Below are 22,145 nucleotides of genomic sequence, written 5' to 3'. Positions count from 1 at the left end.
ATAACATTGTGGCTCATGGCAGGAAGATAAGTTATTTCCATGACCTTGGCATATAGAAAAGGTAGGCTGTGATGTGCCCCTTCGTTTCCACTTTGTTGTGGCACTCAAGTCATAGAATCTAGGCGGACCTCTGAGCCATATTTGTATGTATGGGGTAAACCGAGAACAGAAATTTTGTCTTATCGGGAATCTAACCCAAGTCTGATTGGTGGATAAACGACTTAGTGAACACACACAAAGCCGCTATAAATACCCGAACCTCCACAAAAAATGAATTAAAAATACTTAGTTCACTAGATTAGCCCTAATCCTAATCACTTGTAACTATTAATACTGTCTAGAACAGGGTTTCTCAATCTTTTTTTCCTTCCGAGCACACCACGGTACGTTTCAAACTTTCGCAACATCCCTTCTTGTGATTTTTTCCTAGATGCAAAAAAGCAGACATAAAAATTTATGCAATATTTTTTTAAAAAAAATATGGAACGACTATGAGATACAAATCTCAACCAAATTACGTAAGACTTTTGAATAGAAACCAATTATAACATAAAATAAATTTATTACTCTTAAACGCAAATATGAGAAAGAAATATTACCAATTACAAATATAAGAAGACATCAAATTTAAAATATCGCTACACACCTGACATGTATTTGCGACACGCCAGTTAAAAAAACGCTGCTCTAGAACATATTTTGAAAGAAATTGATGATGGATATCAAGATTTAGGGACGTACACAGGGAATGGTCCACGGAAATCTCGACTTTTCAAAAATTTAGTGTAATTTTAGCGGTATTTTTTACAAATTTTAATATAATATATCCTCATACTAAATTTCAATCTCCTCCAAAAGCTTCGGATTCGTCCTGAAATAAATTCCTGCGTATGTGCCTGTCAAGAGTTCATATTGCACTTCGAAGTAATAATAATAATAATAATAATAATAATAATAATAATAATAATAATAATAATAATAATAATAATAATAATTCGTATGAAGACTTGCTTGTTACGTCCCTGGCATCTATTCTTTCTGCGGTAGCGAAGAGCAGTTATTATGTTTTAGACATCTTCCGTACATTTTTTTAAACCTTTAGTTAAGCAGGTACACATCTATTATTACACTAAAACAACCAAACAACAATGCAGGAAGAGTCAAGACGGCAATAATAATAATAGTGCAATAATAAGATCGTTGCATGCTTTATATATATATATATTTTTTTTTTCTGGAGGCTTCCATCACTGAAAGTGAGTGTGGGAGGTATGTTTTGTGATTGCATCGCATGACGTTCACAGATTTCACTTCTCATTGTCAGATGATATACAAAAGAGCGCCACGGTTAAATTCTCCTATTTGCGGAAAATAAAATACATCTTAACTTGTAGAAAGTTTCTTTGTTCTCTTCTTCTTTTTTATTAATCCTCACTCATTATAATTATCATGTTACACTTTAACCACGATATTAATACATTATATCACGAAGTAAACAATTGAAGGAGTAATACCGCATAAATTTTATTTCCTTTAATAATTGTTTATTTTGTTTATGCATTACGCAATTTCTTTCTAGAAGTACGTGCCAGGTTCAAGGAGAATTTATAGTCCTAACTTGTGAACAAACTAGGGTCAATGACTTAAAAAATAAAAAAAGTACAAAATATGTATACTTTTTAATGAGTACAACGAAAACTAACTACACTACATGAGGAAAATAGCACATGGATTACTGTATAGCACTACGTCACACGAAGAGAAAATTTCGTCAGAAGGGTGCCGACAATAAGGGGCCATGAATTGAAGTGCTTCATTATAACTTTTGAAGGTCCAGAGAGTAAATTTAACATTGTTAAAAATAAATTAGCAACTAAAACATTGTATAATTTATACATAATAATAATAATAATAATAATAATAATAATAATAATAATAATAATAATAATAATAATAATAATAATAATAATAATAATAATAATAATAATAATAATGGTTGTAGAATTGGTAGAATCTTGAGTAAGGTTAAAAGCAGTATTGCATTTTTTTCGGGAAGTTTGGGACTTCAGGGGGCAACTTACCCCAGTTAAGGATTGTATATATTTTAGTTAAAACGATGATAGTATACCAATAAAAATATGAAAATCTACTTACATCAGGGATCTTGTTCTCCCCCAGCAAAACCTGAAATTATACTGCCCTGTGGAAGCCATGTTGCTAGGGGAATTTTGGAAGTGTATCATGAGCTAAGGGGGATGGGCACTCATGAAGTCGATATAACACTACATAAATATGAACGATATGTGCGTATATTTCAATTTAATTAACTAATAATATAAAGAAATAAAGACCAACTAACAAACATCTGTGAATTTAATTACTGGTAAGCTCTAAAATATCATATTTTGTCAATAAATTAATAATAATTGAATTATCTCACGTTCTATGCACAATATCAAATGGTACTCAAAGCTAACAATTCACAAGCAAATGTAGTAACTGACTAGTTACATTAAAAAAAAATGATTTCTGTGGTTCTATTTGCTTTCTAGGACGCATTCGTGAATGGAATTTCTTGAATAGGAGGTGATAGCCACACTGCTTACACACTCTACCACATTCTGTTTGAAAAAAACTATGAGCAACAAAACAAGTACACGTATTGAAATTGCATATTCAATTAGGTTTACTAATAACAGGAATTAATATGTGAATTACAAACAAATAAACGATCAACGAAAGGAACAGTGAGAAAAGAAAAGCAAAGTGACATAAAAATATTTAATAAGGATTTGGAAAGAAATATATTAAGAATAATATATGTAAAAGAAAGATATATTTCGGTGCACAGGATTAGATTGAATGAACTGTAGTAAGGAATTGGCAACACTGAACACGTTTCCATACTCCATAGAACAAATGCGAAGCGCTTTTCCATGTGCGCGTGGTGATGTGAGGGAATTGGTTTGTTTCAAAACAAACAACAAAATCGGTGTGATGGCGAAGAGGAGTGAGGAAGAATCCTCTTCAAGCTCAGATAAAGAAGATTTTGATGTAACATCATCCAAGTTTAACCCACTGAAAGCCTTGTACGCTCCTAGTAAAGTGCAATTACCATATCCGAATGTAAGAGCTCTTGATAATCTTCAGAAATATGTTAGTTTTGCCTCCAATTTAGCGAAAGTCAAAGCTCAGGGTACTAGTTCCAAGGTTAGTGGATTCTTTTGCATTTTAAGTATTGATAGAACAATGTTTCATTACGTAAAACATTACACAAAATAATATCTGTTTCATTGCCTGTAAATTATCAAATATGAATTAGGTACTAAACTTCACGACAATTTGAAACACGGTAAAGAGTACTACATCAGTACTATACAGTCTATGCTATATTCCATACAGAATGCATTGTACAGGTTAAGTTTAGACACATCATTAAAAAATTCTAAAATTTTCCGTACTGTCCTCCATAAGATTTACGCTGGGCAACATGACATTTCTCCACTTCACATATAGAGTTGAAGGAAGCCACCGTAAGTGATTGCTCAAAAATTACAATTCTTTTATGTTTTGCGTATAAATACAATGTCCAGATGTATACCATAAAACTACAGTCCAAAAAACAAACCAACCGTCGCTAGGTAGCGACTAAAAAGCATGAATGCTATCTAACCCGAGTCAGAGCATAACGAAGCTGGTTGTCCAGCCAGTTCTCGCGGTATGCATCCGAAGGAAGCAGACACGTCGGCGATGGTGGGTATACGTGTAAGCGAGGGTAGTGATGACTCGTGGGTTTTCGCAATAATAAGAATTCTAATATCATTTGTAATAGTTTCAAACTATCATCGTTACACTTATAAACATAAAATATAGACTTTGTACACTGCAGAAATATTCCGCCGGTGAAGAATGCTAAGGTTCTAGAACACAGGTCCCCCTATATAGATTAGTAGTTAGATTGGTTCCTTTCTGTACCAAGGTTTAATATTTAATTCACACAGTATTGCCGAACGAGCACTAGCGAGTGAAGGCGGGTTAGAACCCCGCAGGGCACGTTGTTTTCTGTCTGTTACAACTAAATGGGAAGGAGGACCTGTGTTCTAGAGCGTTGTCGTGAAAAATAGTACCTGAAACAGTCATCTTTCGTATACACACACTTATTTTAACCGTCGTAAACCGCTTTCAAAATAATTTTACACATGTAAACCTAAAATACAGCTGTCCTACTTAGTATTTAATTCTGCTACCTGCAGAAATGTCCTCCTTATGAACATGTGTTTCCATGCAGAGTATTGACTTTTATCTGTAAATTTAATAAAATATGGTGTGCCTAAACTCGATCAGCGCCGAATGTATTTTCTCAAATACGTAATTACATTTAACTTTGCATGCGGTACGTATAAGTATTAAAATTACGTAAATGTAAATAACACTTTTACGTGCTTTGAGAAATTTTATATAGAAGAACAAAGCATATACTTAAGGAGCGTTTCAGCAAGGTAATTTCCAATGTGAGTGTAAGTTATAGAATACATTTTTTTGTATTACGAGAAAGAAACTGTATTCTTGATTTCCAGTGTTACTATTTTGGTTTCACAAGTGTATTAACAAGCTGTACCCTGTTACTCATATTTTGTGTTGGGTTGGCTATTTGGTTTTCATTTGGATGTCTTTTATGTGATATCTTTACGTAATTTTGAGGGAATATCTTGAGCAGACGGTTCTACCAAATTTTGGCATATTTCTGAATATTTTCAGATCAAGTTAGAGCTTCGTATTTCTTTTAGCATAGCATGTACTAAGTGAGGAGCTCCATTATTACTTCCAGATTGACTTCAGGAGGACTCAGTATAAATAGTGTGGAAGTATGGTAAAACACGAACCAACTTGTGTTAGGTGACCACTAAAAACCACGAATGGTATCTAACGAAGTCAGAGCAGAAGCGCAGCAAGAGGGGCCCGAGCAGTATCGAGGGGGTGCGTCCATAGGGAGGGGGATGTGTGTAAATGAGGATAATGGAAGAGCACACTTACACACACAATACTCTCACTATCGCTCAAAATTCATTTCAATATGCTGTGCACTGATAGTAATTATTTATATTCACACTCATTCCTTCACGATAAATGTTTCGTATCGTATTTTACCCATAAATTTTCTATTTGGTAAAACCGTCTGCTCGAGTGAACCCAATTTTGGAACTACTTCTAATACAAAAAAACTGACAGTTTGTGGCCTTTTTTTCTTTTGTATGTGTGTAGAAGTTAGTATAGTTTTTTTTTTTTTTTTTTTTTTTAATTCATAACAAAATATTTAATGTGTTTCTGGTTTAATTTAAGAATAGTATTGCACGTTTTTCTAAAACGTGCAGAAAAGAGGAAAATCCAAGTTGTTTGAAGAGTTTTTTTTTTCTTTCTTCGTGCTGTAAGAAGTAATGACTGGTACTTTCACCCGATGCACTTCCTCTACAGGACGTTAAGAGTGAAAGTTCCATTGTAGCCATGTCGTCCTATTAAAAATTCACAAGACTGAAACTGAAACAAATAATAAAAAAAGAAAAATGTCACTGAATGGTTTGTTTTATCTTGTCTATTTTCATTGTCCTTTTATTTTTTTAAAATCATTTATCTGGTGAATTTTTTGACATATGAATGCAACTATATATTAAAACTTTTACTTACTAGTTGTTCATGATAAATTCGATGTCATTGCTACATCTGTGTTACGGTATTTTTTTTTTCTGTACTTAGGTATTAGGAATAGATACGGTACAAAGGAAGTGTTCAGTGTACTTTCAAGTTTATTTATTTCAAGAGTTAAGGGAAACGTGCAGCTATAGTCAGAAAAAGCATTAATTTCAAAGAAAGAAATATAAATTGTATCGTCTTACGGTAAAACTTCTATAATGTGCTTCATGTTGAGAAGTTTCGTAATGTCTTGTGTAAATTATTCAGGTTTACTTTACATTACACGCTTCAATTTCATGTAAATCAAAAAATAGGTCTTGGTTAGAAGTAATTTGCGACAGATGGTATTGTTGAATCTTTTACTGATAAAGCATGCTCGGTGTAATTGTGTCGATCAGTGTGACAAACATTCACCCAACTGAAATATTGTGGTTTCGCTAGTGGTTGGAGAATGTTTACAGGCCTTTGTGCATCAGGTGCGTGGGATCTCTAATTCGATTCCAGTTTATACCAAGTGAGCCGGACAAACTCCGTGTGTGGGTTCTTACATTCCTTCTATTTCTGAAAGTAGGAAAAAATGGGAGAACCCCGAGCAAATCCACGCACCCAGTGTTTGTCCGCTAGAAAGCTCATTTGACCGGACTTGCGATTAAACTTTCGACTGTCTCTAGCTTGTCTTCGAATACCAGGAAAAGGAGGATTCAAAATAACGTAAACGACAACGTAGGACTTTTCTTTTTCGTGTTGCCTGAAGATGGACTATAGACGTTAGAACTGTTATAGTATAATATTCTGAGTACATTACAGGAGTAGTTCTTAAAGTATGCAAGTATCTTACTTGAAAGAGGTTGACATGTTTGGATAAAAAGAAAAGTGTTGTGCCTCATTCAATGAAATGGCTGCAACATGCAGAAATGACCGCTTAGATAATAAAGGTGATGCAAAAGTAATGTGTTGAAAGAACACAGATTACGGAGGGTGTAATGAGAACACAAATAAGTAAATAAATACAATATGTTCGTTAATGTATAACCAATCCTTATTGCATGATCATGTTAAAAAAAAAAAAAAAGACATCTACCTTCAGTTTGGAACCTCTCCATTTGTATCCATAAGTGGGATCTTCTGAAACGCAGGGTTCGGAACAGTGGTGTTGTCAGGAATTCAGTTTTGAGGAAATTAACTTGCTTAAGGTATGATAATTGTAAGTTCAGCTGTGAAATAGTTTCACACTGCTAGCAAGGGACGAATTTTGGAACACAGTCGAGTAGGATATGTATTTAAATGCACTGTTCCAGCATTCACCCTGTAGTAGAACTGACGGGAAAAGTTGGATAAACTATAGTCAATATGGCTGACTGCGGCGTTCGAGTCCTTGACCGTCCGAATGCAAAGCGAGAACGTGAACCATTCATCTGTGCAGTTCGGTAAATATAAATATTCTTATGGATTTTTTTTTTTTTATTTTTTTATTTTTTAATATTGCTTTCTTAAATTATTGCTAGGTCTGAATTCTTGTCCTTGGGGAGGGAGGGACGGGACACAGTGTTCGGTGTTCATTTATGTTTGGTATCTCGAGTCAATTGAAAGCTTAAAAGTGATGGATTATGAATTAATAATGTGTTTTGGAAGTAGATGTATCTATCACGTATTACGTAGGTATGCGTTTTTTTTTGTCTTTTTTTAAAATTCTTCATGTGTTTGAAACATGATTATGATTAATAATAATTTCCATGTCTAATGAATATTTTAAGATTATTTTTATTAGACATTTTAAAAGTATTCGAAGGGAAGTATTTACAAATAATTTATCAGTTACGTATAATTGACGGTGTACAATTAGAAGAGACCAGGAGCCTTATGCAGAATTGTTCTGATACGTGATTAGTGCCATACTAAAGAGTTCGACTAACATACGTTTCCTGCAGCAGTCATGCCTTTAATATGACGCTAATCATACGTCAAAACGACTCTGCATAAGGCCCTAGAAATCCAGGGCTAAGCAGAACATTCATTTCCAGTTTTTGTGAATCTAACTGTGTATATATATTGAGAAAAACAAGTGTATACTTTGATATGTAATAACGTTAAGTATAAATGTACTTAAATGTATGTTTAGTTTGTTTTCAACATTTTATATTAAAAGTACAATGTATTATAATATATAGAGAAGAAATATTTAGAAAGCTTCGAAATGTGGTGTTGGAGGAAGATGAAGAACATAAAATGGACAGAAAAAAGTAACAAATGAAGATGTTTTAAGACGGATAGGAGAGAAGAGGACGTCTCTAGCCATCATCCTTTGTAGGAAGGTCAATTGGATTGCACACATCTTGCAAAGAAATTGTCTTCTTCGTACCGCTATAGAGGGAAAGATGGAAAGGAAACGAGGAATAGGAGGAAAAAGAGCACAAGTGATCGATGATTTGATATATAGAAGAAAATATTGGACGTTAAAAGAGGAAGCCAAAGATGGAGAAACGTGGAAGAAACATTTCCATGCCCCAACCTTAAATTAAAAAAAAAAAAAAAAAATCCTGGGACTTGTTAAAAGGCACTATACTTAATAATAGTAAAAGATAAATGAATTACAAGAATTTCTAAAAACTAAGTTTATCATTTGCTGGAAGAATTGAAGGAATTCCGTTATTTTGGAAGCAATTGTTGGAAACAAGAATGTAAAATCCTAAATAGCTAGGCGAAGAAACACAAATTCTAACCTGAAATATCTAGATCGAACTGAAGAAAAGATTGATGGAAGCGTATTCGTAGTGTGTAGGGTTGTATGGGCCCTAGGAGAAAAGGAAAAGTGGAAACCTTCGTGGAATAGGTATCATACAAAGGAATATTGGAAATGGTTGGAGAGAAGAAGGGGTACACTGAAGAATGTTTTCGAAAAGAAGAGAGAGGATGATTGAATACATTGTGAAACACAGAATAAAAGGAGTACACTGAAGAATGTTTTCGAAAAGAAGAGAGAGGATGATTGAATACATTGTGAAACACAGAATAAAAGGAGTACACTGAAGAATGTTTTCGAAAAGAAGAGAGAGGATGATTGAATACATTGTGAAACACAGAATAAAAGGAGTACACTGAAGAATGTTTTCGAAAAGAAGAGAGAGGATGATTGAATACATTGTGAAACGCAGGATAAAAGGAGTACACTGAAGAATGTTTTCGAAAAGAAGAGAAAGGATGATTGAATACGTTGTGAAACACAGAATAAAAGGAGTACACTGAAGAATGTTTTCGAAAAGAAGAGAGAGGATGATTGAATACATTGTGAAACGCAGGATAAAAGGAGTACACTGAAGAATGTTTTCGAAAAGAAGAGAAAGGATGATTGAATACGTTGTGAAACACAGAATAAAAGGAGTACACTGAAGAACGTTTTCGAAAAGAAGAAAGAGGATGATTGAATACATTGTGAAACACAAGATAAAAGGAGTACACTGAAGAATGTTTTCGAAAAGAAGAGAAAGGATGATTGAATACATTATGAGACACGGGAGGAAATAGCACAAGAAAAGATACGTACAGGAGGGCCTAAGATTGAAGTTACGGACCAAATAGAAACGAGATGTAGGCAAAAGAAACTTAACAAGAAGAGAACTGTGGTTCAGAATAGATAAGAATGGAGAGCTGCTTGAAACCAGTCGGGAGATCGCAGACTCAGGAAAAAAAAAAATGTTATATGAATTCAAAGGTATAAATTTTGTATGTATACAAATTGTCTATTCCACCACAACATTGACAGTTTATTTATAAATATGACGGAAAAAATTGTACCTGGCAATCAAGCTAATTGTTGATGTTATTTAGTACTAGGACAACTTAAAAGAAAGAAGAGAAAAAAAAATTGAATTGACAAAGATGCAAAGATGCTTTGTACCCAAATATGGTTAAAAAACAGTAATGCCTTTGGACGAAATCGGAGCAGGAAAGAGTTAACTTGTATATGAAGCAGAAAGTTTGTTTCTTCCTTATAGTAATCCACGGTGTTGAACCGTTGTATTGAATTGTAAACAGTGGTTTACTTAGACTGTTTCAGTGTGCGCTGCCACTTTCCTCAGTAACTTCTTGAAATTTGATAAACTGGACATGTTGTTAGATTCTTCCTACCTGTTTGCACGCTGAAACAGTTTTAAGTAAATTACTTAACTTGAGATGCAATGTAGGGAGACACATTGAGCCTTATGCAGAGTCGTTTTGGCATATGATTAGCGTCATACTAAAGGTCTGACTACTGCAGGCAACATATGTTAGTCGAACGCTTTAGTATTGCACTAATCACGCGTCAAAACCTCTGCATAAGGAGCATTATGTTTAAATTATGTATCATTATACCATCTGACAGTATATTTTGTATCTTCTACAAATGATGTATTATTATCTTTATATAATGGATTCGTAAATGAGAGGTGTTCACAGTATAACATTTTGTATATTATATTAAATTTAATGTAGCAACCTCAAAAAATATCAGAAAAGGGCGAATTATGTTTCTAACCATATTTTTGTTTGTGTGAATGTGTGTGGTGGTGATTGATGAAATCTATTCAAAATATAAATTTAGAATTGCATTAAATAAAAGAAGCAGTTCAAGTATAGAAGTTCACAAGTACAGACGCGAATCCACGTTTCGATCAGAAGAGGAGAGCGATTCACATCGACGATGCGAAATTTATCCATTGTTAAAAACGGCCAAGAGTCATAAATACGTTAATTCCTCCCCCTCGATCCTCAGAGTTTTTAATAAGTGAAGCAACCGTAAAGAATAAAGAACATCTTCGTGGCTAATTTTTAAAGGAATTTGGTCCCCCAAAAGCTCGACTGTATATTTCCCCTGTCCGTCCGTATATCTCTCCCAAAAGCTCTATCTATATTTCCCCCCGCCCGTCCGTGTATCTCACTCAAAAGCTCTACTATATATTACCCCTGTCTGGCCATGTATGTCTCCCAAAAGTTCCATTATATATTTCCCTGTTTGTCCGGTTATCTCTTCCAAAAGCTCTATTATATATTTCCCCAGTAAAGTTCGGGTAGGAAAATTTTTGTCCACGAGCTTCCACGTCGAAAATGGCCTGAAACAAGGAGATGCGTTGTCGCCATTATTATTTAACTTTGTGCTGGAATACGCCATAAGGAAAATCAAAGATAGTAACCAGGGCCTAGAGTTGAACGGCATTCACCAGGTTATGGCATATGCTGATGATGTAAATTTAATAGGGGATGATAGGAGAACAGTAGAAATAAATGCAGAGATCTTATTAAACGCTTGCAGGGACATGGGTTTGGAAGTAAATGCAGAGAAAACTAAATACATGGAAGTGCGTCGGGACCGTAATACGGCAAATTGTGGAGGCGTTAAAATATTAAATAATGCTTTTGATAAAGTGGATAGTTTCAAATATTTAGGATCAATATTAACAGACGAAAATCATATTCACGAAGAAATTAAATGTCGACTAAAAGCAGGGAATTCGTGTTACTATTCGGTTCAAAATCTCTTGTCGTCGCGAATTCTGTCGAGGAATTTGAAGCTTAAAATATATAAAACGATAATCATGCCTGTTGTTCTGTATGGGTGTGAAACATGGTCGCTTACTCTGAGGGAAGAACATAGACTGAAAGTATTTGAGAACAGGATCCTGAGAAGAATATTCGGACCCAAGAGGAACGAGAATGGGGAATGGCGGAAGCTTCATAACGAGGAACTACATAGTTTATACGGTTTACCCAACATTGTTAGGGTCGTCAAGTCTAGGAGGCTTAGGTGGGCAGGTCATGTAGCTAGAATGGAAGAAAGTAGAAACGCTTTCAAAGTCTTGACTGGTAGACCCGTAGGAAAACGACCATTAGGAAGACCTAGGCGCAGATGGGAGGACAATATTAAGATGGATCTCGCAGAGATAGGAATACAAAGTAGAAACTGGATGCAATTAGCTAAGGATAGAAGTCAGTGGAGAGCTTTTGTGAACGCGGCACTGAACCTCCGGGTTCCATAGGCCATAGAGTTAGTTAGTTAGTTAGTTAGTCCAAACCGGAACTGAGAGGAATTATCCATTTCCGGTTTTTACGGTTATCTCTACAGAGCTATATCGGTAATAGATAGCGAGAAGAGGTTATCTGCAATCGATTAGGTGTCCCAGGATATTCCTTATTCTCTAGGAAAAGCGGAAGTGATAGAAACTACAACTTCCGGTTTCAATATTCATCTACACAGAGCAAAAACGATAAGACTGCGAGAACCAGTTTTTTAGGAATCGATTTAGCGTTCTAAGAATAGGTACAATCTTCTCTCCAAACTCTCTATTTAAACCGGAAGTGACCGAAATCAACCACTTCCGGTTTTAGATTCATTGCTATAGAGTGGAAATGATAACACACAGCGAAATGCTATTGTCTACAATCAATTAAACGTCCCAAGAATATATTTTATTTTTGATGTCTTTACTAATACCGGAAGTGGTTTATTTATGTCACTTCCGGCTTCAGTGTTGATCGTGAAAACTGTAATAGCTAGCTAGAAGCGATTTTCTGCATTCACTTAAGCATCCCAAGATTATATTGTATTCTACTTCCTATCTAACCCCTGTACTAAAACCGGAAGCGTTAGAAATATAATGCCACTTCCGTTTCAGTACTGAGAGAAAACCAAACTCCTTCACGTGGAGTACACATGACACTACTACTTGTTATATGGTTCTTTCGGTGTGGGAAACCTACGTTCGATTGCTGGCGAGACGTGATATGAAATTAAATGAAATCATAAATTTTAGGTCCCACGGTTATGCCAGCTAGGCTAAAGAAGACGGTGATGATGAGAAATGAATGAAATGGTGGAATGAAGGAAGTGGGAGGAAACAGGAAAACCCATGTACACAGTGTTTGTACACCACAAGGTTCACTTGGCGCGAGCTGGGATCGAACCAAGTACCCCATGCACCAGAGATGGGAGCTCTACCACTATCACTGCGGCCCCTGAGACGACGTATACTTCCGATCCCACATTAAGATGTAGATTCATGTCTCATATATTTGATATTGAAGAATAAACTTTAAAATGCCATCAATGCTATGTGAATCCACTTTATTTTATTTGGAGAAGAGATAGGTAGGAAGGTTGCATTGTTTCCGACTTCGGTAATCACTCACTGTTCAATGTAAGTATTTAACTGGCAAAGCCACATACCATCGTCTACGTATTTTTTATTATTATTATTATTAATATTATCTGCACGCCGCTGAAGTACTTTTGTAGAATCAATGATTGTTATCGATGACGGAAGAAATGCTAAAAGTCTGCGTGCATGTTGGCAATTGCCTGAAGAATACAGTGTTGCCAAGACACGCGGAATGAATTTTCCACCAAATTAGGACTTAGCAGAAACGTAACGATCAGAAGTATTATCATATCGCGAGCATATTCGTACATCAATAAATTAGCATTTTATAATGTATATTTAAAAGTTCGCATGATAAGCAAAACGATCATATGGTTGTTATAACAAGTCAGTTATAATATCACGTTACTGTAGTATTCGGAAAGTTCATTTTAAAGGCAGCTTCGACCATACACGTTTCCGTTTCAGAAAATCAGCGCATTCTGTTCATATTTTACTTACTTTCAAATATGGCTAAAATGGTTAAGGTACTTGCTTCTGATATGGACCACCCGGGTTCGATTTTTACTTGGAGAATGGGACGCGGTGGCTCAGTGGTAGAGCGTTCACCTCTGGTGCATAGGTTTCTTGGTTCGATCCCAGCTTGCACCACGTAAGCTTTGTGGTGGACAAACACCATGCGCGTGGGTTTTCTCGGGGCCCTCCTACTTTCTTTATTCCACCATTTCATTCATTTCTCATCATCACCGTCTCCTTTAGCCTTGCCCGGCATAACCGTAGAACGTAAGATTGAAAGATTTCATTTCAAATATTTTTCTACTTGGAGAATATCAACCCCCACAGTAAATTGTGGACAAATTTAATAGAACTTTGATACTGAAATGGTAGGTTGAATTACACGCAAACAGACTTTAAAAATTAACGCGTTCACTTCTATTTCATTTTTTTTTTCTAAAGAGAATAAAGCATTCCACCTATATTTATCTTCTCTCGTAAGAAAGGACGCATACTGTTCATCTATATATTCTACCATGAATAAAGAATAAAATGACTATCCTTGTGTCTTAATAACTCTCGAACCATTCGACCGATCTCGATCAAATTTTGAACATAGTTGAGACCCGGATCTAAGATTTTTTTTTATCATTTCGCTTTGACGGTGCAACTTAGGTGGGGGGAGGGGAGATATGTAAAAATGATCGAAAATGACCGATATTAGTGAAGAATACATAGTTTTCGGGGTCGCTAGGATGAACAGTGACACTTCCGATGCCGTTTAAATCCAAATCTAGCCCCGCAACTTGCGCTTTAGTAATAGTAGAATATGACTAACGAAAATATTACCGGTATTAATTTTTCATATTTTAACCCAGCAAAGCGGGTAATTGACGTTAGTATAATAATAATAATAATAATAATAATAATAATAATAATAATAATAATAATAATAATAATAATAAATTGAATTCACAAACAATGAAAGTATTTTCAAGTTTATTCTTCAGTATCAGGAGTGAGATATGAATGTACAGCTTACTGTGGTATCGGAAGTATGTGTCTCACCGGGAATCGGTCCCAAGTCTCCCACACTGAAAGAGCTATGTAATAACAAATAGCAATGTAACGTGTACACCACATGAAGGGATTTGGTTTCTATGACGTGATCTCTCAATATTGAAAGCGGAAGTGGCATGGAATTTCTACCACTTTCGGTTTTAGTATAGCTGTTAAGAGTGGAGATAGAATACAATATATTCTTGGGATGCTTAACTGACTGCAGAAAACCGCTTCTAGCTATATATTACAGTTTTTACTGTATAACGATCATCCTTGAAACCGGAAGTGGCAAAAACACTTCCGGTATTAGTAAAGATATTAAAAATGCGATATGTTTTTGGGACGCTTAATTGACTCTAGCATATTCTATTTTTTAAAAAGCGCGTTCAGTTTTCCATTTTTTTTTCTAGTTAAGAACACATTCTGTTAATATTTTCTTTGTTTGCGAAAGCGCTCGGTTCACATTTTCTTCCAGCATGTGTCCATGGGTTTTCTCGGGATGCTCCCGTTTCCTTCCGCATTTTTGTTCTACCAATTCTTCCATTATTATTATTATTATTATTATTATTTATATTATTATTATTATTATTATTATTATTATTATTATTATTATTATTATTATTATTATTATTATTATTATTATTATTATTATTGCTTTAATGATTATCTCTCTTTGCCGAGAAAGCATAATCGTTGGACGTTTAGCTGAATCGTGATATTTTCTTCCTTGGAGAAAGATCACATTTTGTATACCCCTAACTTGCTGTGGGAAATGTAACCAATGTGGGCTGTGTGGGACGTAGCAGCTCCAATGCTAATTTAACAAAACATTTCCGGAAGGGGTTTACGATGGTGCGTTGTTTGATCATATATACAGTAATTTATTTCTATTTTTAATGTTAATAACGCAATTTTTGTATTAAAAAAAAAATTGCTATTCTACGTAAGCTAAAAAGGAACGAAAGGCAGAAAGTCTTGAACTTCAAAAAGGAAAAAATCACTAGATTTGGTGTAAAGGTAAGATACGTGGCAACTTCATATATTTATTGCAGCTGGCAATGGATCAGTAGTGACATCTACTGAGTGGACGCGAAGCAGTAGAGTGCTTGCGGAATTTGGTTTTAAAATTCTCTAATAGATGGCAGACGTATTTCCGGATTGATAGATACAAAACCGGAAGAAATTATTTTTACGGGAAGAAATTATTTTTACGGGTACATGTATATAAAAAGAATAATATGCAAATCTGAAACTTAGAGATATCGATAGATTGAAGCGTTGTGATAAAAAAGAAACTGGGTTCGCCTTTAGTGTCACGAACTGAAGACTACAAGACTTGATGCTGGGGGTCTAGGTCAAAACCCCCACAGCCAAAACCCCCACACTCAAGAAATGTCAAAACACCCACACAAACGGTCATAACCCCCACACAAATGGACAAATCTCCCAAACGCACGAACGGTCAAAACCCCCACAGCCAAAACCCCCACACTCAAGAAATGTCAAAACGCCCACACAATCGGTCATAACCCCCACACAAATGGACAAATCTCCCAAACGCACGAACGGTCAAAACCCCCACAGCCAAAACCCCCACACTCAAGAAATGTCAAAACGCCCACACAATCGGTCATAACCCCCACACAAATGGACAAAACAGCCACACATAGCAACGGTCATAATCCCCACATAAATGGACAAAACTCCCACAAAATCGGACAAATCCCCCACACTCTGAAATGATCGTCATTTCACGTCTTTGTTGCGGCTCTTTATGACGCCCAAGAAGAATAGTTGCAACATCAGTTTAAGTGGAATAAAAAATGTTATTAAAAAGTACAAGGGCAATACATGAGTATGCGGCTTTTGTCAATTTGTGTGGCAGTTGTGACTATTTCTGCATGTGGGAGTTTTGTCCATTTGTGTGGGGGTTTTGTCCATTTATGTGGGGATTGTGACCGTTGCTATGTGTGGCTGTTTTGTCCATTTGTGTGGGAGTTATGACCGTTGGAGGTTATGACCGTCTACCAGTGTGGGGGTTTTGGCTGTGGGGGTTATGACCTTTCGTGTATTTGGGAGATTTGTCCATTTGTGTGGGGGTTATGACCGATCGTGTGGGCGTTTTGACATTTCTTGAGTGTGGGGGTTTTGGCTGTGGGGGTTTTGACCGTTCGTGCGTTTGGGAGATTTGTCCATTTGTGTGGGGGTTATGACCGTTTGTGTGGGCGTTTTGACATTTCTTGAGTGTGGGGGTTTTGGCTGTGGGGGTTTTGACCGGTTCCCGATGCTGGCCATAGTGCTTCTACCGAGGAGTCGAGTACATGGTACCGGCCCGGAATGGGTCTTACAGTCGTAGCTGGCCCTTCCTACCGAGTTAACCTTGTTGGCAGCGGACTCCAACACCTCACGCGGTTGAAACACTAATCACCACATCATATCTGAGTTTCTAGTTCACCAAAGGCGTTCGCAATTCCCGGCTTCCATGCTGCTAGATTACAGGAACGCGCCACCGTCCCCAGCCGACAGCTCTGCTCAGAAACGAAGTACTCGAGCACATGTTGGGATAGGACGTCGTCCGTAGCGGTAACTCGGTTCAATTCCATACTATGGTTGGTGAAAAATACCAAGTTATTACATGCATGGATAATCAGGGACAGATCTGGGACTCGATATTTCCCCGATTTTATATTTCTAATTGGTCCTTTTGTGTGCTATCGTTTATTAACAGATATGCCTAGTTTCGTTATACTCTGAAAGGGAAAAAATATTTTGAAAACATGCAATAGATTGATTGTAGCTGTTCAACGTTTCAAAATCAAACAGAGGATGCAATTTGTATTTTTAAACGAATTCAAGAAGAAAAGAACTGTGCACTGTTGAGTTGAGTTATATGTCTCTCTCAGCAGCGACGCTATATAAAACGGGACCTACTGATGGAATCCGAACCATATGAGCTCTCGCCGAGAATCGAACCCGGGTCTCCCATGCCAAAGGCGTGTACGCTAGCCGCTTAGCCACGAAGGAGCTCAATATGTGCATTGTTTTTTGTACTCTCATAATTGATAAAGTTGTCCGTTGAACCAAGTGGCACCAAAAGTTTTGAAATGGTGTAACTTGATATACAGGGTGATCCAATGAAACTCCCATTTTAAAGAGTAATAAAAACAAAAAGTGCAGATAGAAACTTGTTTATTCGAAAATACAAGAGAGTATTGAAAACAGTTTCTAATTACTTTATTCTGATTTTTGTGACAATACAGTTACCATCAATATTATCCAATGAAACATTCCACATTTTTGATCGGCTATAGCGCTGTCAGTTGAGAGGATAGAAGAGTGGCCAATCTCCTGCCGTTTTCAGTCGGCGTTACGGCTTAACGGGCCGCGGTGGGTCAGTGGTAGAGCGTTCACCTCTGGTGCATGGGGGCCCTCAAAACGTTCTGCGAATAAACTAATTTGCTTTCAATCTAATCCTTTTTCAGTACATTTGATTTTAACCATGACAGTGAAATGGAAGTGGAAATTATTATGGCATTTACGCCAAAGGATACGGGTGATTAATGAAAGGCAATGCTTACGAAAGAATTGGTTGACTGAGAATTAGGAGTAAACGGGATAATCCCATAAAATTAACGGACACAATGTTATGCTCCACTAACGTGGCATAGGATCATACCAGGAGCTACTAGTACCAGAGGTCAGAGCCCTCTACCACTGAAGGTAGTGAGCTTAACCTCGTGGCAGGCCGAGTGACTCCAGGTTATAAAATAACCAACGCTTCTCTGGGTACGACACCGTTCATTTAAGTAAATTTAAGTATTTTTAATGTAAATTTAGCTGAATAACAGCGGGCACTCAGCAAATTTTTCTTAGGAGTCCATGCTTTGGGACGGGGGTTTCTGTTTTTATAAGGGAAAGAGTACAGATGAGGTGTAAGATCAAATTTTCATCCTACATCAATCATTTCCCTGTTAAATAAGTATAGTTTTATTAAGAGGGCAGACTACTAAATATTTTTCAAAAGCTAGCAATTTTTCTTTTGCCAGTTTTTCGTAAGTGAAAAGAGATAATGAAATGTAACTTACCTCAATAATAGATAATGTTATTCTACACCCGAAAATACGAATCGGAAGAATTTCCAGTGTTGCCATCCATAGAAATTACAGTGTGACCTGAATTTGAATTACCCAAAAATCTAGGTTATGCCAGCGACTAGAAAAATGAACTCAACGGCAATTGATGACTTATCATGCTGTCTATGTTCCTTGTTAACTACTTTTTAGATAATATTTGTATTTTAATTCTAGTGTTTATTAATATTTATTTAATTTGTACTCTTTATTACAAAATAAATGAAAATAAATACAAAGAAAATTCTTCCGATTCGTATTTTCGGGTGTAGAATAACATTATCTATTATTGAGGTAAGTTACATTTCATTATCTCTTTTCACTTACGAAAAACGGGCAAAAGAAAAATTGTTAGCTTTTGAAAAATATTTAGTAGTCTGCCCCCTTAAGAAATTGTACAGATGTAATGTTAAGTAGGAAGTTTTTGGGGTCTCCGGACACGTTGGGGCCTCTCCACCCGTCGTCGGTGTGCCCTGGCTGTATAGGTACTATCCTTTGCATTGTTCCGAAAATGCACGGTATTTCCCTTGCTCAACGATAAACATCCTATTACTACAAGTTTTCGATCTTGAAAACCAAGGGTCCAACAACGACCATTCTTGGATGAATTCATTTGTGAAGTTTGGAGAAATCCATTTTCTGGCCTCAATGATAAAAAATACGTTTCTTTTTCAAAATATATCGTTTGCTATACAGTTAGGAGAGGGGAATTATACACGAAAAAAATACGGAATGTGTACCCAGGTATACTGCTCGGTTTAAGTGACTTTACACGTGGACACCAATACCATCCTTGAAGAACCTGTGGTAAGTATTCCTGTATGAATGAGAAAATGTTGAAAAATACACTTTGTAACTTATATGCATTGATATTTCTTTGCGTAGGAATCACAGAAAAGTGATGATTCACAGCAACTTCCTTCGACGTCTGTCACAGAAAGTACAGGTGCGGCTTCAGGACCAAGTACTTCAGGACGCGATGCTCGCGGGTTCCTGCCTCATCAACGTAAGTCATCTACAAATTTTATTGTTATTATTATTATTTATTTATTTTCAGCAGATGAACAGGAAAGACGATCAAACACAGTACGTTCGAGCTACATCCTATGCGAATTAGAAGGTTTGAGATCACAGTCATCACGTGTTCTCATTGATTGATTTGAATTATTTTATTTATGTCCTTTATCAGCAACCACTGTAACGTGTTCGATGCTCTTGCACTGGGAATTGAATCTAGAACCTCTTGAACCAAAGGCAACGTGCGCTAGCCACTAGACCAGCAATGAGGGCATGTGTGTTCTTTCTGAGATGTTTTGCGGTTAAGGATTCAAATTGGGTTCACAATAGGATAATAGCTGTAGCTGATATAGTGTTTGGTCGTAATATAACTTGTGCCTGCCAATATTTATGCTCGTCAATTTGTGTACTAAATGTTTTAAATAAAGGTACTGCCACGCATTGGCGTAACTATGATATTCCGGGGCAGGAGAGAAATGGTTCCTTAGTTCTGCAATGACCACAGTTTCAGTTTTTGGTTGAACGATATTGAGGGAGCAACAGTGTTCTAGGGGGCTGACTTCCCAGCCACCCCTCTAGTTATGCCAATGTTGGTACATCTATGAGAATTATTTGTTGGTCCATGTTATTGATATTATGAGTGTCGGAGGAGAGGAACGCACGGAGCACTTACCTCTTGTGCGTGGGGTCCTTGGTTCGATTCCGACCAAGTGAATTTGTGGTGGACAACGACGTGTTAGATTTTTCTCGGATACTCTAATTTCCTTCCACACTGTCATTCCACCAATTATTCCATCATCATTCACGCCTTAATCATCGTCTTTAGCCTAAAGGTAATAATCGTGGGACGTTAAACTCAAAAATTTGAGTTGCATTTACAGACGCAAGTAAAGGCCGGAAGGACTCACAAAGGAGGATTACTATAAACAAACATGTTAACATAGCGTTTAATCTATAGATGTTGGGTCAAGTTTGTGGCAGTCTTCGAGAAATGGTAGATGAAGTCAGAATTTTAAAAAAATAAATCCACACCTCTCATTGCGGGCCTTTCAAGTTACCAGCATACAATAGGTTTTGTCATTCAGAGTAAACCAAAGCGCCTGCAATGTTCATCAACTCGCTATACATAGCTCTTCTACTGGTTGCCTAAGACAAGGGTACAATAAGTTTTGCCATTCAGATTAAAACAAAGCGCCTGCAATATCCGTCAACCCGCTATACATAGCTCTTCTACTGGTTGCCTAAGACAAGGGTACAATAAGTTTTGCCATTCAGATTAAAGCAAAGCGCCTGCAATGTCCGTCAACCCGCTATACATAGCTCTTCTACTGGTTGCCTAAGACAAGGGTACAATAAGTTTTGCCATTCAGATTTAAAGCAAAGCGCCTGCAATATCCGTCAAACCGCTATACATAGCTCTTCTACTGGTTGCCTAAGACAAGGGTACAATAAGTTTTGCCATTCATATTAAAGCAAAGCGCCTGCAATATCCGTCAACCCGCTATACATAGCTCTTCTACTGGTTGCCTAAGGCAAGGGTACAATAAATTTTGCCATTCAGATTAAAGCAAAGCGCCTGCAATATCTGTCAACCCGCAATGCTTAGCTCTTCTATTATTGGTTGACTAAGACAAGGATATCACGCCTAGTAGCACTGTTAATCTTATCAGCTCAAAACAATCCCTAAAATTTTGAATAGAAAAATAATGGTAGGTATTTTGAAAATTTCAATGAGAACTTGCAAATCTGCATAAAATTTGGAATCGGCCAGTGAAAACGGCACCTGCTTTCCGAATGCTTATTGTCAGAAAGAAGTGGCCAGAAGCATATAGGCGTAGCATATATAGATTTTAATTTAGTGTGTATTTTTTTTTTTTTTTTTTTTTTTGAACGGCTTGGTATTTATATTCAACATTGTATTTGGAAAAGGGGTTAGGATCCAGGAATCCTCCCCTTTTACTGCGCCACTAGATAGCACCTTAAGGAATTGTACGAAAAACAAAAAGTTCTTCGTTAAGGTTAGTTTAAAGGGACAAGTGAAGCCGATAGATATCCCTACAGTCTTCGTATCTGTCCAGTGTATTTTTTATCTTTCACGAAAGTTCATGATTTCTCTTATAAATTTCAACCTACAGACTTCAAATTTTTAGAGAAGGAACTTCATAACCTATCGAAGGCAGCAATCCGTGCCGATTTTTTTATTTACAATTTTCTTCATTGTTGGAATGGATATTCAAATCTTTAACAATGGAACTTTCAACAATGAAGAAAATTCTAAATAAAAAAATCGGCACGGATTGTTGCTTTCGATGGGTTATTTGAAATTTGTAAGAAAAATTGTAAATTTTCATGAAAGGTAAAAAATATATTATGGAGATACGAAGACTGTAGTGACATCTATTGCCAAATCTTGTCCCTTTAAATCACCCTTAAAACAGTAAAGTGTCCATTTAGCTGTCTAACTAAGTCCAAAATCTTTTCAGAATCCAATTCAAATAGAGTTAATCAGTATTCTTCCACTTCCCGTATTGCTTTCTGATAAGAAAAATCAGTAGGAAAAAGGAAAAAAAGCCTTCCAACATTTTGTTGTTATTGAGCAAGGTCAGCGAAGAATACGATAATA

At 36.4% G+C, this 22,145-nt stretch overlaps 2 protein-coding genes across 9 annotated transcripts in view; one reads left to right on the top strand and one right to left on the bottom strand.

Annotated features, from left to right (window-relative positions):
- Positions 1-22,145, bottom strand: part of Eip74EF (Ecdysone-induced protein E74) — an 876,410-nt gene that overhangs the window by 542,031 nt on the left and 312,234 nt on the right. The gene's annotated exons all lie outside the window — the stretch shown is intronic.
- Positions 2,923-22,145, top strand: part of Lsm11 (U6 snRNA-associated Sm-like protein LSm11) — a 91,726-nt gene continuing 72,503 nt past the window's right edge. Inside the window, exons 1-2 of the mRNA XM_081752848.1 lie at positions 2,923-3,210; positions 19,391-19,511. Coding sequence (XP_081608974.1) covers positions 2,998-3,210; positions 19,391-19,511 — 334 coding nt within the window. The 5' untranslated portion in view covers positions 2,923-2,997. The remainder of the gene's footprint in view (positions 3,211-19,390; positions 19,512-22,145) is intronic.

The sequence above is a fragment of the Thermobia domestica genome, chromosome 3 (genome assembly GCF_964235325.1).
Source record: "Thermobia domestica chromosome 3, izTheDome1.hap1.1, whole genome shotgun sequence".
Lineage (NCBI taxonomy): Eukaryota > Metazoa > Arthropoda > Insecta > Zygentoma > Lepismatidae > Thermobia > Thermobia domestica.
Note: the sequence above shows the minus strand (reverse complement) of the source record. Positions and strands in the feature narration are given on the sequence as shown.